At 41.4% G+C, this 13,915-nt stretch overlaps 1 protein-coding gene across 1 annotated transcript; it reads right to left on the bottom strand.

Annotated features, from left to right (window-relative positions):
- Positions 1-1,986: 1,986 nt before the first annotated feature.
- Positions 1,987-3,673, bottom strand: LOC125750131 (uncharacterized). Its single transcript, XM_049027523.1, has 4 exons — positions 3,583-3,673; positions 3,162-3,540; positions 2,758-3,040; positions 1,987-2,637 (listed from the first exon to the last, which is right to left on the bottom strand). Exons 2-4 carry the CDS (start codon positions 3,242-3,244, stop codon positions 1,987-1,989), a joined length of 1,017 nt encoding a protein of 338 aa, XP_048883480.1. The 5' UTR covers positions 3,245-3,540; positions 3,583-3,673.
- Between the last annotated feature and the right edge of the window lie 10,242 nt (positions 3,674-13,915).

Below are 13,915 nucleotides of genomic sequence, written 5' to 3'. Positions count from 1 at the left end.
AATGGAGGCGCGGACCATGGCCCATTAGGACTCAATGTCCCCCGCCTCCCCCTCTTGACAGAGGATTCCGCCAGATGTTCCCAGCAGACCCTCACTATATGCTTGGGCCTGCCAGGCCTTGCCGGCTTCCTCCCCCACCAGCGGAGCCAACCCACCAACAGGTAGTAATCAGTTGACAGCTCCGCCCCTCTCTTCACCCGAGTGTCCAAGACATGCGGCCGCAAGTCCAATGACACGACTACAAAGTCGATCATCGAACTGCGGCCTAGGGTGTGCTGGTGCCAAGTGCACATATGGACACCCTTATGCTTGAACATGGTGTTCATTATGGACAATCCGTGACAAGTACAGAAGTCCAATAATAAAGCACCGCTCGGGTTCAGATCGGGGGGGGGGCGTTCCTCCTGATCATGCCACTCCAGGTCTCACTGTCATTGCCCACGTGAGCATTGAAGTCCCCCAGCAGAACAAGAGAGTCCCCAGGAGGAGCGCTCTCCAACACCCCTTCTAAGGACTCCAAAAAGGGTGGGTATTCTGAACTGCTGTTTGGAGCATAAGCGCAACCAACAGTCTGAACCCGTCTCCCCACCCGAAGGCGAAGGGAGGCTACCCTCTCGTCCACTGCAGTAAACCCCAATGTACAGGCGCCCAGCCAGGGGGAAATAAGTATGCCCACCCATGCTTGGCGCCTCTCCCCGTGGGCAACTCTAGACTGGAAAACAGTCCAACCCCCCTCAAGGAGACTGGTTCCAGAGCCTAAGCTGTGCGTCGAGGTGAGCCCGACTATATCTAGCCAGAACTTCACAACCTCGTGCACCAGCTCAGGCTCCTTCCCCATCAGAGAGGTGACATTCCATGTCCCTAGAGCTAGCTTCTGCAGCCGAGGATCGGACCATCAAGGTCCCCGCCTTTGGCTGCTGCCCAACTCACATTGCACCCAACCCCTATGGCCTCTCCTATAGGTGATGAGCCTATTGGAGGGGGAACCCACGTACCTTGTTCGGGCTGTGCCCGACCAGGCCCCATGGGTGTAGGCCTGGCCACCAGGCGCTCGCCATCGAGCCCCACCCGAAGGCCTGGCTCCAGGGGACAGACACTAAATATACAAAACAATATACATATACAGGAATGTAAAACCAGTCAGTGATGAATATGATGAAAAGAAAAATATTGAACATCACAGTGATTGTACTATTGCACTATATACATAAAATGTAAACTTAATACTTATTGTGGTAATATAGTGTACAGTGAGTAAAGAGGGAGTTAGGGTTTCACATGAACTTATGTTCATTAGCGTTTAGTATTCTGATGGCCTGAGGGAAGAAGCTCTTATTACAGTTTTTTACGATTGTTTACACACAATTTTGAAAAGCAGGTTCTTTTTGTCAAAATCTAATCACAATTATCCAAACACCACACTCAATTTGCAGAATTCCTAGATTGTTTGCAAAATGACACACTTCAGTCAAAACATACACATATCAGTCAAAACATATACACATATTTGTGAAAATGCTATTAGTTTTCATTTAACCAACACAGTCCTCAATGATCAGACACTATTGCAGACAGTTTCACACTGCTGTGATAAATAAAAAACACATGTGTAGAAAAACTAATTTTAGGAAATAGCATGTGCTAGATTTTTGGGCAGATGTTATGTAAGGGATCATTTCGATGACAAAAAATAGTGACAAACCCACAACATTCTTCATGATTAGTTTGAGATATAGGGAGAATGTACACAAATAGGCCTACTATAAACTTACCAAGCACTGCACAACACTGATGCTGCAGACTGAATATTTCAAGTACCGGTATTTATTTCAATTCAAGAAATACAGTATTTCTTACCATAATCAGTTACAGTAATCAACCAACAATGAAATCAATGAAACAAATAAAATCTGTAGACAAATAAAAATTACTGCCTGAAGTACATACAGTTTGACTCTGGAAAAAAAAGCAACACAAATACTGTAACTATTCCTCATCTCTCCGTCTGGCTGGATCAGGCCATAAGATTTCATCCACATCACAGGCTATGTCTTCATTTGCAAGGCACTGTTGGAAGAATCGCCTTGAGTGACGAATCCACCCCTGCACAGAAGCTGCGTCGATTTGATCACATGCCTGCTCCATGGCCTGAATGAGGGGCAAACGGTCATAGGGCCGCAGGTCGTATACCTTCCACCGCCACGCTGAAAAAAACTCTTCGATTGGATTCAGGAAGGGGGAGTATGGGGGAAGGTATAACACTTCAAAATCAGGGTGACCATGGAACCAATTCTGGACCAGAGCAGCCCGATGGAATGAGACATTGTCCCAAACGACAATGTACCGCATCTGGTCCACTTTGTGTAATGCTGTGACAATCTCGTGCAATCTGTCAAGAAATGCAAGTATTAGATTTGCATTATAGGGTCCCAGATTTGCATGGTGGTGGAGGACCCCATTTTGTGTGATAGCAGCGCAGAGGGTGATGTTACCCCCTCGCTGCCCTGGCACATTGGTGATTGCCCTGTGTCCAATTACATTTCTCCCTCGTCTTCGTGTTTTTGCAAGGTTAAATCCAGCCTCATCCACATATATAAATTCATGCTGAATTTGTTCTGCATCCATTTGCAAGACTCTCTGAAACACAGTAAAAGACAATAGGATGCTATTCAATATCTATTGCACATTTTTTTTGTGCCAGAACATTATGAGCAGTGCACAATACCACACCATAGCAGTAAAATGAACAATACATACCTCCACATATTCAGAGCGCAGATGTTTCACTCTCTCTGAATTTCTGTCAAATGGTACCCGATATAGTTGCTTCATGTGTACTTGCTTTTTCTTGAGGATTCGAGCTAATGTTGACAGAGAGACTCGGTGGATGTTATTGAAAATACGGTCATCGTTGATGATATTGGCTTGGATTTCTCGCAGCCTGATACAATTATTGGCCACAACCATGTTCACTATGGCGGCCTCTTGTGCACGGGTGAACATAGGGCCCCTTCCACCTTGGTGTCCTCGACCCTCAATCCTATGTGAAAAATATACTGTATATATAAAAAAATACACATGCAGCCTCAAATGTCACAGTAAACAATATTGATGACAAGTACAGCAAGCTTAAGTTTCAATGTACTGTGTGGTTAGCTTACCTGTTTTCTCGATGAAATGTCCGAATTACTGACGCAACAGTATTTCTGCTGAGATTTGGTTGAACTCTTTGTCCAGCTTCCATCAGTGTCAGTCCATGGTTGAGAACATGGTCAATAAGTGTTGCACGGATTTCTTGAGTCAAATTTGGTCCTCGTCTTCTTTGTTCAGGTTCTGTCAACTCTTCAAGTTCTTCTCTACCTCTTCCTCTACCTAGGCCTCTTCCTCTATCTCCTCCTTCTCCTCTTCCTCTACCTAGGCCTCTTCCTCTACCTTCTTCTTCTCCTCTTCCTCTACCTAGGCCTCTTCCTCTATCTCCTCCTTCTCCTCTTCCTCTACCTAGGCCTCTTCCTCTATCTCCTCCTTCTCCTCTTCCTCTACCTAGGCCTCTTCCTCTACCTTCTTCTTCTCCTCTTCCTCTACCTAGGCCTCTTCCTCTATCTCCTCCTTCTCCTCTTCCTCTACCTAGGCCTCTTCCTCTATCTCCTCCTTCTCCTCTTCCTCTACCTAGGCCTCTTCCTCTACCTTCTTCTTCTCCTCTTCCTCTACCTAGGCCTCTTCCTCTATCTCCTCCTTCTCCTCTTCCTCTACCTAGGCCTCTTCCTCTACCTTCTTCTTCTCCTCTTTGAGCTCCCCCTCTCATTCTCACTCTTCTTCTAGCTCCTTCCATTTTTGATGAATACAGGTGAACTCACCTGCTGCCTTTTATAGCACACCTGAGTGCTGCGTTTTCTAATTAGCACATGTGTGCTTCCACACCTTGTGGATGTGCTTATCCAATTAGTTCATTAGTGTGGTCATTGGCAATCTGGGGCTTTGTAATGACAAGGAAGTAACCTCACAATCCTTATCTGTGTCTAAGCTGTCGAAATGTGTGTAGAGTTTTACAAATCACTGTGTGTAATGTTTTGCAAAAAGAGTGAAGCAGACATTGTGTGTAATGTTGTGCAAATCTGTGGCGGTGTTTTGCTCCTTGGAGTAGACTTTTGCAAATTGTGTGGAAATTTTTATTTTACAGTGTAAACAATCGTAAAAAACTGTAAATCTAGTTGTTCTGCAGTGCATAGTGCAAAGTTTACCAGAGCGCAGAAGTTCAAACAGCTCATGTACATGGTAGCTTTTATGATCTTATTGGATCTGCTTTTAACAATGTGAGTAGTGTAGTTCTTGAACCGATGGGAGAGAGGTGCCAATAATTTTCTCCGCCATCCTCACCACTCCCTGAAGTGTCTTCTGACCAGCAGCATCTCAGTCTGGTACGATACCTGCACTTCTACTGGTCAGTATGCTTTCTATAATGGTTGTAAGGACAGGAAAGGGGAGGTTTGCTCTTTTCAGCCTTCAGAGAAAATGAAGTTGTGCCCTCTTCAAATGAGAAGTGGTATTTGTGGGCCATGTCAGGTCATCCGTAATGTGCACTCCCAGAAACCTGGTGCTTCTCACTGACCCTACACTGGCTGGTGTGGCATGTGCTTTCTTCTGAAGTCAAGAGTGATCTCTTTTGTTTTGTTGACATTCAGTGCCAGGTTGTTTATTCCACCTGCCTGCACCTGCCTGCCTTCCCCATCCTGCCTCATTTCCTCACCAGTCCTTTTCCTCCCTTCCCATCGGAATCCCATCTCGTCAGTCTATGTAGGATTGATCTTCCCGGCTCTCGACGCTTGCCTGTGACTTGAGCACAATTTTGGATTCCCCTCTTGGTTTTGTTTGCACCCAGCTATTTGAATAACCCTATTTCCCACCACATCTCAGGGTCCACCTCCTCCTTTCACATATCACACTTTTTTCTAGTCACTCTTTGAGACTTCTTCAAATGTTTAGAAATGTGTGTGAACAATTTTGAGTCATTGTGTTTAAATGACTACTGTGTGCTGGCTTGCGCGTAACTTCTGCAGGCTGTGTTTTCTACTATGAATCTAAGTTCACCATAACGTAAAATGTGTTTTGATGAATGAGAATGTGTTTCGAGTTTTGCAAAAAGGGTTACTGGGATCTGAAAATTGTGTCTAACTAGGTGAATATGGTTTAAAGTTTTGTCAAGTGACTGATTCAATAAATGTTTTTTGGCAATTGGCAGTTTTGTTCCCAAATGATTTTTAATATTTCAGCAATTCAGAAACACTGTAAAATTTTTCATTTATCTAGGAAAACATTTATCCCAAAGTGCTACCAATGCTTTGGTGTCAGCACCAATAATCTGAGATCATTTAGAATGTGATTATTGTATTTCTTTGTTAAAACATACACTTTTCAAAAACCTATTTTCAGTGGTGCTGACAAATTATAAAAAAAGCACATTATAAACATTTATAGCGAAGACTTTTGAGCTCTGAAGTTAATAGACATAGGGGTTGGCTACACAAAGGTGAATGAGACATTCAAAGAATTGTATGAGGTTTGATTACTAAAGTGTTACAACTTTGAAGTGACTTTGGAGTCACCACACCTTTGCATACTGTCAATGGCCCATCAGTCTGGAATGTCTGTCACTGCTCCTCACACTAATCAGTTTGGAAAGGCAATGTGAATTTTACAGTTTTTTTCAATTTCTAAGACAGATACTTCAATACTGAAGTTTCTTTCTCAAAACTCTTCATACAGTCACCACAACATTAGCTTATGTTGCTAAACTATTAAACATTTTGCTTTGCTTTCATACAAAATGCAATCAATGACTAAATACAATCATGACTAAAAGTCATGGATTCCTGTCTCACTCACAACATAACATTTTCAGAGGCAATTTTGCACATACAAACATACTGACCCTAAAATTGCTAATAATACAGTCAAAACTGAAATATGTCATTTTGTTAAATTACTATCAAGACCCTTTCTAAAATAGATAGTAAAAAGCACATAATATAAACAAATTGACACAAGATCAAACAATGAATGCTGGATGCCAAGATATTTCTCCAGAGCAATGCCAAGGATGGATCAGGCATGTGAAAAGATACTACTCTAGATACTACCCTGTCTTAGCAATTGAAAAAAAAAACTGTAAGAAAAGACACAATACTAGCCTTTTTATAGTTTATAACATGCAACGGATTAAACATTGATGAACAAAATGTGCAATCACATTATATTACAGGAATAATACAAAACAATAAATGAATATTAGAACAACAAATTGTCACTCCTGGTCAAGATGCCAAGCATCCTGTTTAGTTGAAGGCAGAGATAGAAAGCACATGCTTTGCACTTCCGAGGGGTTTTTGTATGTACTGTATAATATCATTGTGCTGGATTAGTATGTACCGGCATGCTCACTAGCTAAGTACCTAGCCCTGTTTGTCTCTGGTGTTCGGCTGTGTCTTCAGTTTACCTTAACTTCAACAAGTTATTTGGCTAAGCAAGAAATCATCCTTTTTGAAACAGCCCTGATCTTAACCCTATTGAAAATTTGTGGGTTATGCTTAAAAGCCGGGTCCTTGGCAGGAACCGAACTAGTTTAAATGAACTAGAAATTCTGCAAAGAAGAGTGGTCAAATATTCAGCCAGAATTATGCAAGAGGCTTGCTAATGGCTACCAAAAAAATTCTGGTTGATACCTGTTTTACTTGTGTGTGTAAACTTGTGACCATAACTAAAATTTGTTTTTGTAAAGAAAGCGCCATCTCACTGCAACACCCTGCCAGTAAATAAATGGGCGGGTTTAGACGAGAATTTAGGCACACCCCCAGAAACAGGGGGATTACTCCCTTTGGCTTGCTTTTGGCTGGCAGCCGGCTTTGAGGGGAAAATTGAGGTGGCTGCATCTGTAATTGCGGAGGGTTAATATAACCCCCCCCCCACATATAAACTTATGGAGAGTATAAATACCCACATATTTAAAAATGTTCCTCACTGTGTTACCCTCGTTTTCCTTAAGCCTCTACAGAGGATGGATGTGGGACATAGTGCTGTGTGAATCTATTTAACTTATCTAACTGGGAGGGTGCTTGGTACTGGATAGCCTAAAATTAAAATTTGGGAGGATTAAAATACCCCCCAAATATAAGATTGTGGAGGGTTTAAATAACTCCCACACATAATTTTATGGAGGATTAAAATAACCCCCATTTATAAAATTATTCCTTACTGTGTTACCCTAATTACCTTTAAACCTCTACAGTGGAAGGATGTGGGACACATTGTGAGATGAATTGGCTCTATTGGGATTGTGCTTGGTACTGGATGGCAATGGATTGACTCTGGGGGGTGACTCGGGCACTGGGAAGTGCCTCTGGGAGGCCCTGAGAGCTATTGTTGATGCCACAGGAAGTCAGATCTGTTGAAAGTCAAGACCAGCATAGTTTATGGAGGGCCACACTGTTGAACCACAATGCAGAAAGTCAGATTTGAGGGGGTGCCAATTTAGTATAGACCCTGACGGAGAGGGCACATTAGTTCCATGGAAGGGCAGATACTTCCCTGTTGGCTTTGTCGCTGCTCCATGTGTGGCTTTTTCCTGCGTTGGCTGCCTGGTGCTGGAGCTCTCCTGGATCTTCCATGATGCCATCACCGCCGTCCCCTGGAGACCATAAGGTAAAAATAGATTTTTTTACTATGGGGTAATTATAAATATTTAAGCCCTGACTAAAGGGACAATGTCTGTGGTCAAGCGAGTTGATGCACCTATAAACCCATGATTGGTCCGTGTTGTTGCCCTGGGACGCTGGGGCGCAGGTGAGGGTCTTGACCATAGTCATAAACCTAACCCTTAACCTAACCCTAACTTACCCCCCTTCACCTTCCTTACCTCTAATCCTAATCCTGTCCCTAAACCACAATCCTGTCTCCAATTCCTGCATCCTTAGTACCCCCTGCAGTCCATATATAACCTATCCAGTCCTTTTTGGTGGCCCCTGAATGCTGAGGATGGAGTGTAGGAAGGACAGTGCACAACATGGTCCTTGGTGTCACCAAGGCCAGGGATACTTTCATAACCTAACCCTTAATATCACGTTAGAATGACATACTTTCACGAACTGAAGACTTGTTAATGTCACGAAATCTTGACTTAATTTCATGAAACCATGGCTTACTTATATGAAATGACTTGAATAGAATGACTTCCTTCACATAATCATGACATACTTTCACGAAATGAAGAATGAAATCCTGACAATTTCGTGAAACCATGGCTTACTATCATAAAATAATGTCTAAATATCACAATAAAATGACTTAACCTCACATCATCATTATAAAATGTTCTCGAAATGAAGATTTCTTAATATCATGAAATCCTGACTTAATTTTGTGAAGCCATGGCTTGCTATCACGAAATAATGACTTAGCAAACAGGCTAGGGTCAGGGTTAGAAAAAGTATGGCATTTTCAGGCAGTAATATGTGTTTTTATGACAGGTCTGCTCCATCATAGGATAGAAAACCACAGTTTTGCATGCTTTAGTGGCATATTTCCTGCTTGCCAACAGCCTGTAGTATCACCCTAAGGCCCCCAATTAGTGTTAGGAAACCTAGGATAGGGTTAGGTTTAGAAAAAGGAGGCTACTACATTTTCACGCTAAGGTCCCAAATTAGGGTTAGCAAACTGAGGCTAGGGTTAGTGTTAGAAAAAGTATGTAATTTTCAGGCATCAATTATTAGTATTGTTGTTGATATTGTTGTTATTGTTGTATTGTTGATATAATTTTTGTTGTTCGATGTCCTTGTAATGAGTGTTATGTTTAATATGGTTGTTTGTATTCTGTGTTCCCCTACACTTTGTTTTCTCTATCCCACCTTTATTGCTATTCTTATTTCAGCTGATGTAATAATAATGACAAATTAATGCAAGAGCACCCTTTCAACGATCAATGAACTTCCATTACTAAAGAACATTTAACACTGGGACTGGAAGACATTTTTAAAATTCAAAATAAATAAACAAAACAACCAAAAACAATAAATAAAATGGACTGCTTCTGTTAACAAAAAATGCAGTTGAATAAAAACCAAACACAACCAAAAACAATAAATAAAATAGATTATGAAGTCTCTGTAAACAAAATTTCCCTTAAAATATAAAACATTAGGCTTAGACAGGGAAAACAGGCAAAACTGCCAGTTAGGACCTTTGTAAACAAAAAGTGCTAACTAACAACAAAACACTCCATATGAATAAAAGCAGGTGCCTCAACAGGCCATATGCAAATCCGTAGCTACTTTAGTCTGGCAAATTCCGAGCAGGAAATATAATTTATTGCATATGTAGGAATTATTACCTCAGGTAAATTTTAATATCTCCACCAATATGATGTAAAATTAATTAAACTTTAATTATTATTTAATGCTGATTATTAACCAATTGTTATGCCGGAGGGGTGGCAGGGTGGTGCAGTGGTTAGCACTGTTGCCTCACACCTCTGGGTCCCAGGCTTGAGTCTCCGCCTGGGTTACATGTGTGTGGAGTTTGCATGTTCTCCCCATGTCATCGTGGCGTTTCCTCCAGGTACTCCGGTTTCCTCCCACAGTCCAAAGACATGCTGAGGCTAATTGTATCTGCTAAATTTCCTGTAGGAGTGCATGTGTGAGTGGATGGTGTGTGAGTGTGCCCTGCGATGGGCTGGCCCCCCATCCTGGGTTGTTCCCTGCCTCGTGCCCATTGCTTCCGGGATAGGCTCCGGACCCCCTGCGACCCAGTAGGATAAGTGGTTTGGAAAATGGATGGATGGATGGATGTTACGCTGGATGGTCGGCTCTTCCAAACTCAATTGCGAATTCCCGTGAGTCTGTAATGTGAGACTTAAATGGGATTCACTAATAACCAGTATCGGTTAGTAACCTGGGTTAGACGGCTCGTCCAGCGAGCTGCATCACCAGGTAATGTAAAGGATTGGTAGCAAAGCTCTCCTCACGGCCGATGAGAAAGAGTCTCGCGATATTTCAGGCGAGTTTGAGGTTTCAGAGTGTAGTAGCCATATCGCACAGAAGCAGGGACTATTGTGAGCACTCAATGAACGGAGGCTGAAATTGTGTAAAAGACATGCATTTAGTCCTACAACTAACAAAAGACAGACATTACACCTAACACAAACAATAAACACAAAATAACGGAATAGACACAAACAATGTAATTATGGAAATGCAATGACCGGATTTAAATGAGTAACCTTAAAAGGGAAATACTGTTCTGCAAAGCACAGTAAAACAGTAAAACTGTTTGTGGAAACACGACCCTAAAGTCAAATAGCAGGTTAACAGAACAGCTTAGGTTGTTAGAAATGAAAGGAGGTTGGTTTACTTGGTTGTAGGGGGGGGGGGGGTCTTGGCAGTTGGTTTCAGAGGCTAGTGAGCTGACGGGTGATGGCACTCAGGGAGGCGTGGCGTTTGCAGCAGTTGGAGTGGAGCCCCTCTGATTCTCTCTCCTTGTGAAGCTTTGTCTGGGTTGTAGTTCTCTGTCCAGCTGGGCCTTCATTGGCAGGCTTCAGGAGGGCTTCTTGTGGGCTTCTCTTCTCCTGGGCTGATGGAAATAAATTCTTGAAGTGTTTTTCTGACACGTTTTAAAATCTATGCCTACTCTAACTAGAGCAAAATTGATGTTTACACTAGACTAATGTTAACACCAAGACTGCATTGCAGAGTGTAATCTGATTTATCAAAACTGTTTTTATATTCATTCATTCTCTCTCTCTCTTTCTCTCTCTCTCTCTCTCTCTTTCTCTCACTCACATACACACACAAGCATATATATTTGTGTGTGTTTTAATTACATTATCACACAAAGGAAAGTGGAGTGACAAGAAATGGTAGGAAGAAAGAGGAGAGAGGGGTTAGATGACATGCAACAAGCATCCCACTAGTTTAAAGTTACCCATAGTGTGTCTCCTTCCTCACTACCACATTAGTAACACACACCACTGAGATTGTCTGAAAAAACAAAAAGAGGTTAAATATTAACCTAGAAGTATTTTACAAACATTGTATAATAATAAATATTTCTTAAATATTATTTCTACATATGATCTTAAAATGTTACATTTTATTACATTAGTTATTTTTAATTCATGTATGATTTAAACAGAAAGGGATTATCTAGGACCATCAAAAATACACACCAGATTCCTGGAGGAGGGTGGTAGCTATATCCAGAATAACAAAAAAAAATTTAAGATTTATGTTTACAACTGAGTTGTTATTCAACATTCTTAAAATGAAAAAACATACAAAACTTAAATGCCAGGTCACCACAGGAAACTGCATCTCTCTGGAGCGATTGAGGAAGGGTGCCGCATAACCAGCTTCAACTCCTGTAGCCCTTTTATTGTTATTGATAAAAATATTGTTTGAAGTGTGTAACTATGTTGATTTTTTTGTGTATTTGTTGAGTGTTAATTTAATAATTGCTCCATATAATTTTATTACAGATGTTGTATTTCTTTATTACTTTATTTGTCGTCACAGTTAATTTTATTCTTATTGATTAAAAACAGAGTTATTTATAAAGTTTATGAAATTCTGTATTTTTTTCTATTTTTAGATAATATCTTACATTCCCAAAAAGTTTGAAGTTGAATTTGCACCTGTGATGCCCGACTCGTCCGCTCCTCGTGTGTGCCACGCCCCCTGATTACCCACGTGTGCTTCCCTGATCGTACCCAGCTGTGTCTAGTTATTTTGATCAGTCCTGTCTATTTCAGTCCGTGTCTTACCTCAGTTCCATGTCCGTCATTGATGTGAGTCGATGTTCGTGCTTCGTACCCTGAATAAACCCCTAGTTCTGCCCCGTATTCTGGCTGTTTGCCTTATCCTTGCCTGCCTGCCTGTCCGTGCACCTTACCCGCAATCCACGATCGTGACAGCACCCTCCCCCCACACCTATCATTCTTTCTTTACATCTCAGCCCAAAGTAATTTCTCTAGCATAAATAAGGAAAATATCAGATAAATATCAGTGACTGGTCCAAGTTTGGTGCATGTGGGATTTTCCCAGCCAGAGTTAGACAGGGGGGGATTCTGTGGCAGGCTGGCCTGCTATAAAATGCCCCCACCCCCCCAGAGTCTTTTCCTTATGGCTGGACAACTTGCAATACGACTTGTTAGCTGTACTGCACACACAGGGTTTAGAGTGAGTGGTGAAATGTTGGTGAGTTTTGGTCTGTGCTTCGATGTCAGATCATTTCCAAGCGTGACGGTGCTGAGTATGAAGTTAAACGCCATATAATATTATATGACGACAGAATAGAAGAAAATATTCAGCAGAATGGATTCAACAAAGTATCAAGTATATCTTTCAACTACATCAGTCCCTTCTTGCGACTGTATTTGCACAGACGAGCCTTGTCGAGAAGAAAGGCATTACTGTAGCGTTTTAATGAAAAATTTACCGTCACATTTGTGACGAATTATAGGAGGTTGTGAATGATAGCTTAAGGTTTGAATGTAAAAAGGCATAATAAACAACTACTTTGAGTTTTTTCAGTCGGCTTAGGGCAAGAAAATGAATTTACAGTGAGCGTTCACTTCTGCTGTGCTGGAGAAGTGACTTTGCATTTAAATGGAGCGATGATGTCAGGGGAGGCAATCTGTGGCAGGGGACAGTATAGGACTGTTAGGTTGAAGAAACTGTTATTAATCATTTTGTTATCACTCCAGTATGATCAGCAATGAATGTAAATATGTATATACATTATTTTGTTTTTCCCTAGCCTCATACTTTAGATTATATTAATAATAGCATTCCCACCTTAGAAAAACCAGAACTTTCTCTCACCTCCCTATTCTGCATGACTCTTGCGCCTCCCACTGACTATAAATAAAGGAGTCAAGGGGAACCACCCTTTGTAACACATTCTGCTGTAGTTTGCATTGCAGAGAGTGTGGGTACCCGTGCAAGTAACAACTATAAAGTGTGTTGTCTCAATAAAAGGTGGAGTTGGGGTGGAAACGCCGGGCGCTTTCCCCAACAAGGACATAACACCGGCTCTTCTTGGTGAGCTGAGCCAAATGAGCCGGTTTGCTAAAAAGAGCCGATATTCCCATTTGGTAGAGAGAGACATGAGGAAAACAAACAAGCATGCAAATGAAAATTATCGCAGCCGGAAAAATTATCAACCTCATTTTAATTATCGTGCAATTAATTGATTTATCGTTTATCGCGACAGGCCTACAAATGCCCATTGTTAAAGTAAAGATCGCATTAATGCGTGAGCCTTTGGTTTTATAGCTGTCTAGCATTGTTGCAGTGTAATATAGGATAGAGAGTAATACTACTGCTTCACGCATTTGGTCAGGTGTCATTGCCCCAATCATATCATCCGTATAATGAGCCGTGGAAGTTTCCAAGAGAATGTGTAATTTCTCAAAATGGCATGATCTTTTTCAAAAGCAAATACACTAAGCAAAGCAAACACTAAGGTGACAGCAACAGCTTGTGCCAATGAAAAAGTGAAGTGACAGGTAAAGTATTTCAGTAATAAGAAAACACAAAAGCAGTGATTGATGAGAGCAATACAAATTCTCCAGATCTGGGAGGATAACACATTTGAAGAGCCATGTCCCAGGATAAGAAGTATTGTCTTAAATCATTTTGTATTCTGTTGTGATCATTAAGATACCAGCACTATGTTGCTGCTAATGCAGAGTGAAGTCAGTATACTGTATTTCCAGCAGCTCAAATGCACATCAGTACCTCAGTATTTACTCAGCTGCAAGTGTATGTTCACCCATATTTTCTTCTCAGGAAATATGACATGCCTTTTATACTTCTCGATACCTTTTCATAATTTCTCATGACATTCAGACACACATCTGATAAATAGAAAA

This window comes from Brienomyrus brachyistius, chromosome 10, assembly GCF_023856365.1.
Source record: "Brienomyrus brachyistius isolate T26 chromosome 10, BBRACH_0.4, whole genome shotgun sequence".
Classification (NCBI taxonomy): domain Eukaryota; kingdom Metazoa; phylum Chordata; class Actinopteri; order Osteoglossiformes; family Mormyridae; genus Brienomyrus; species Brienomyrus brachyistius.
The sequence above is the reverse complement of the archived record's forward strand: the minus strand, read 5'-3'. Positions and strand labels throughout refer to the sequence as shown.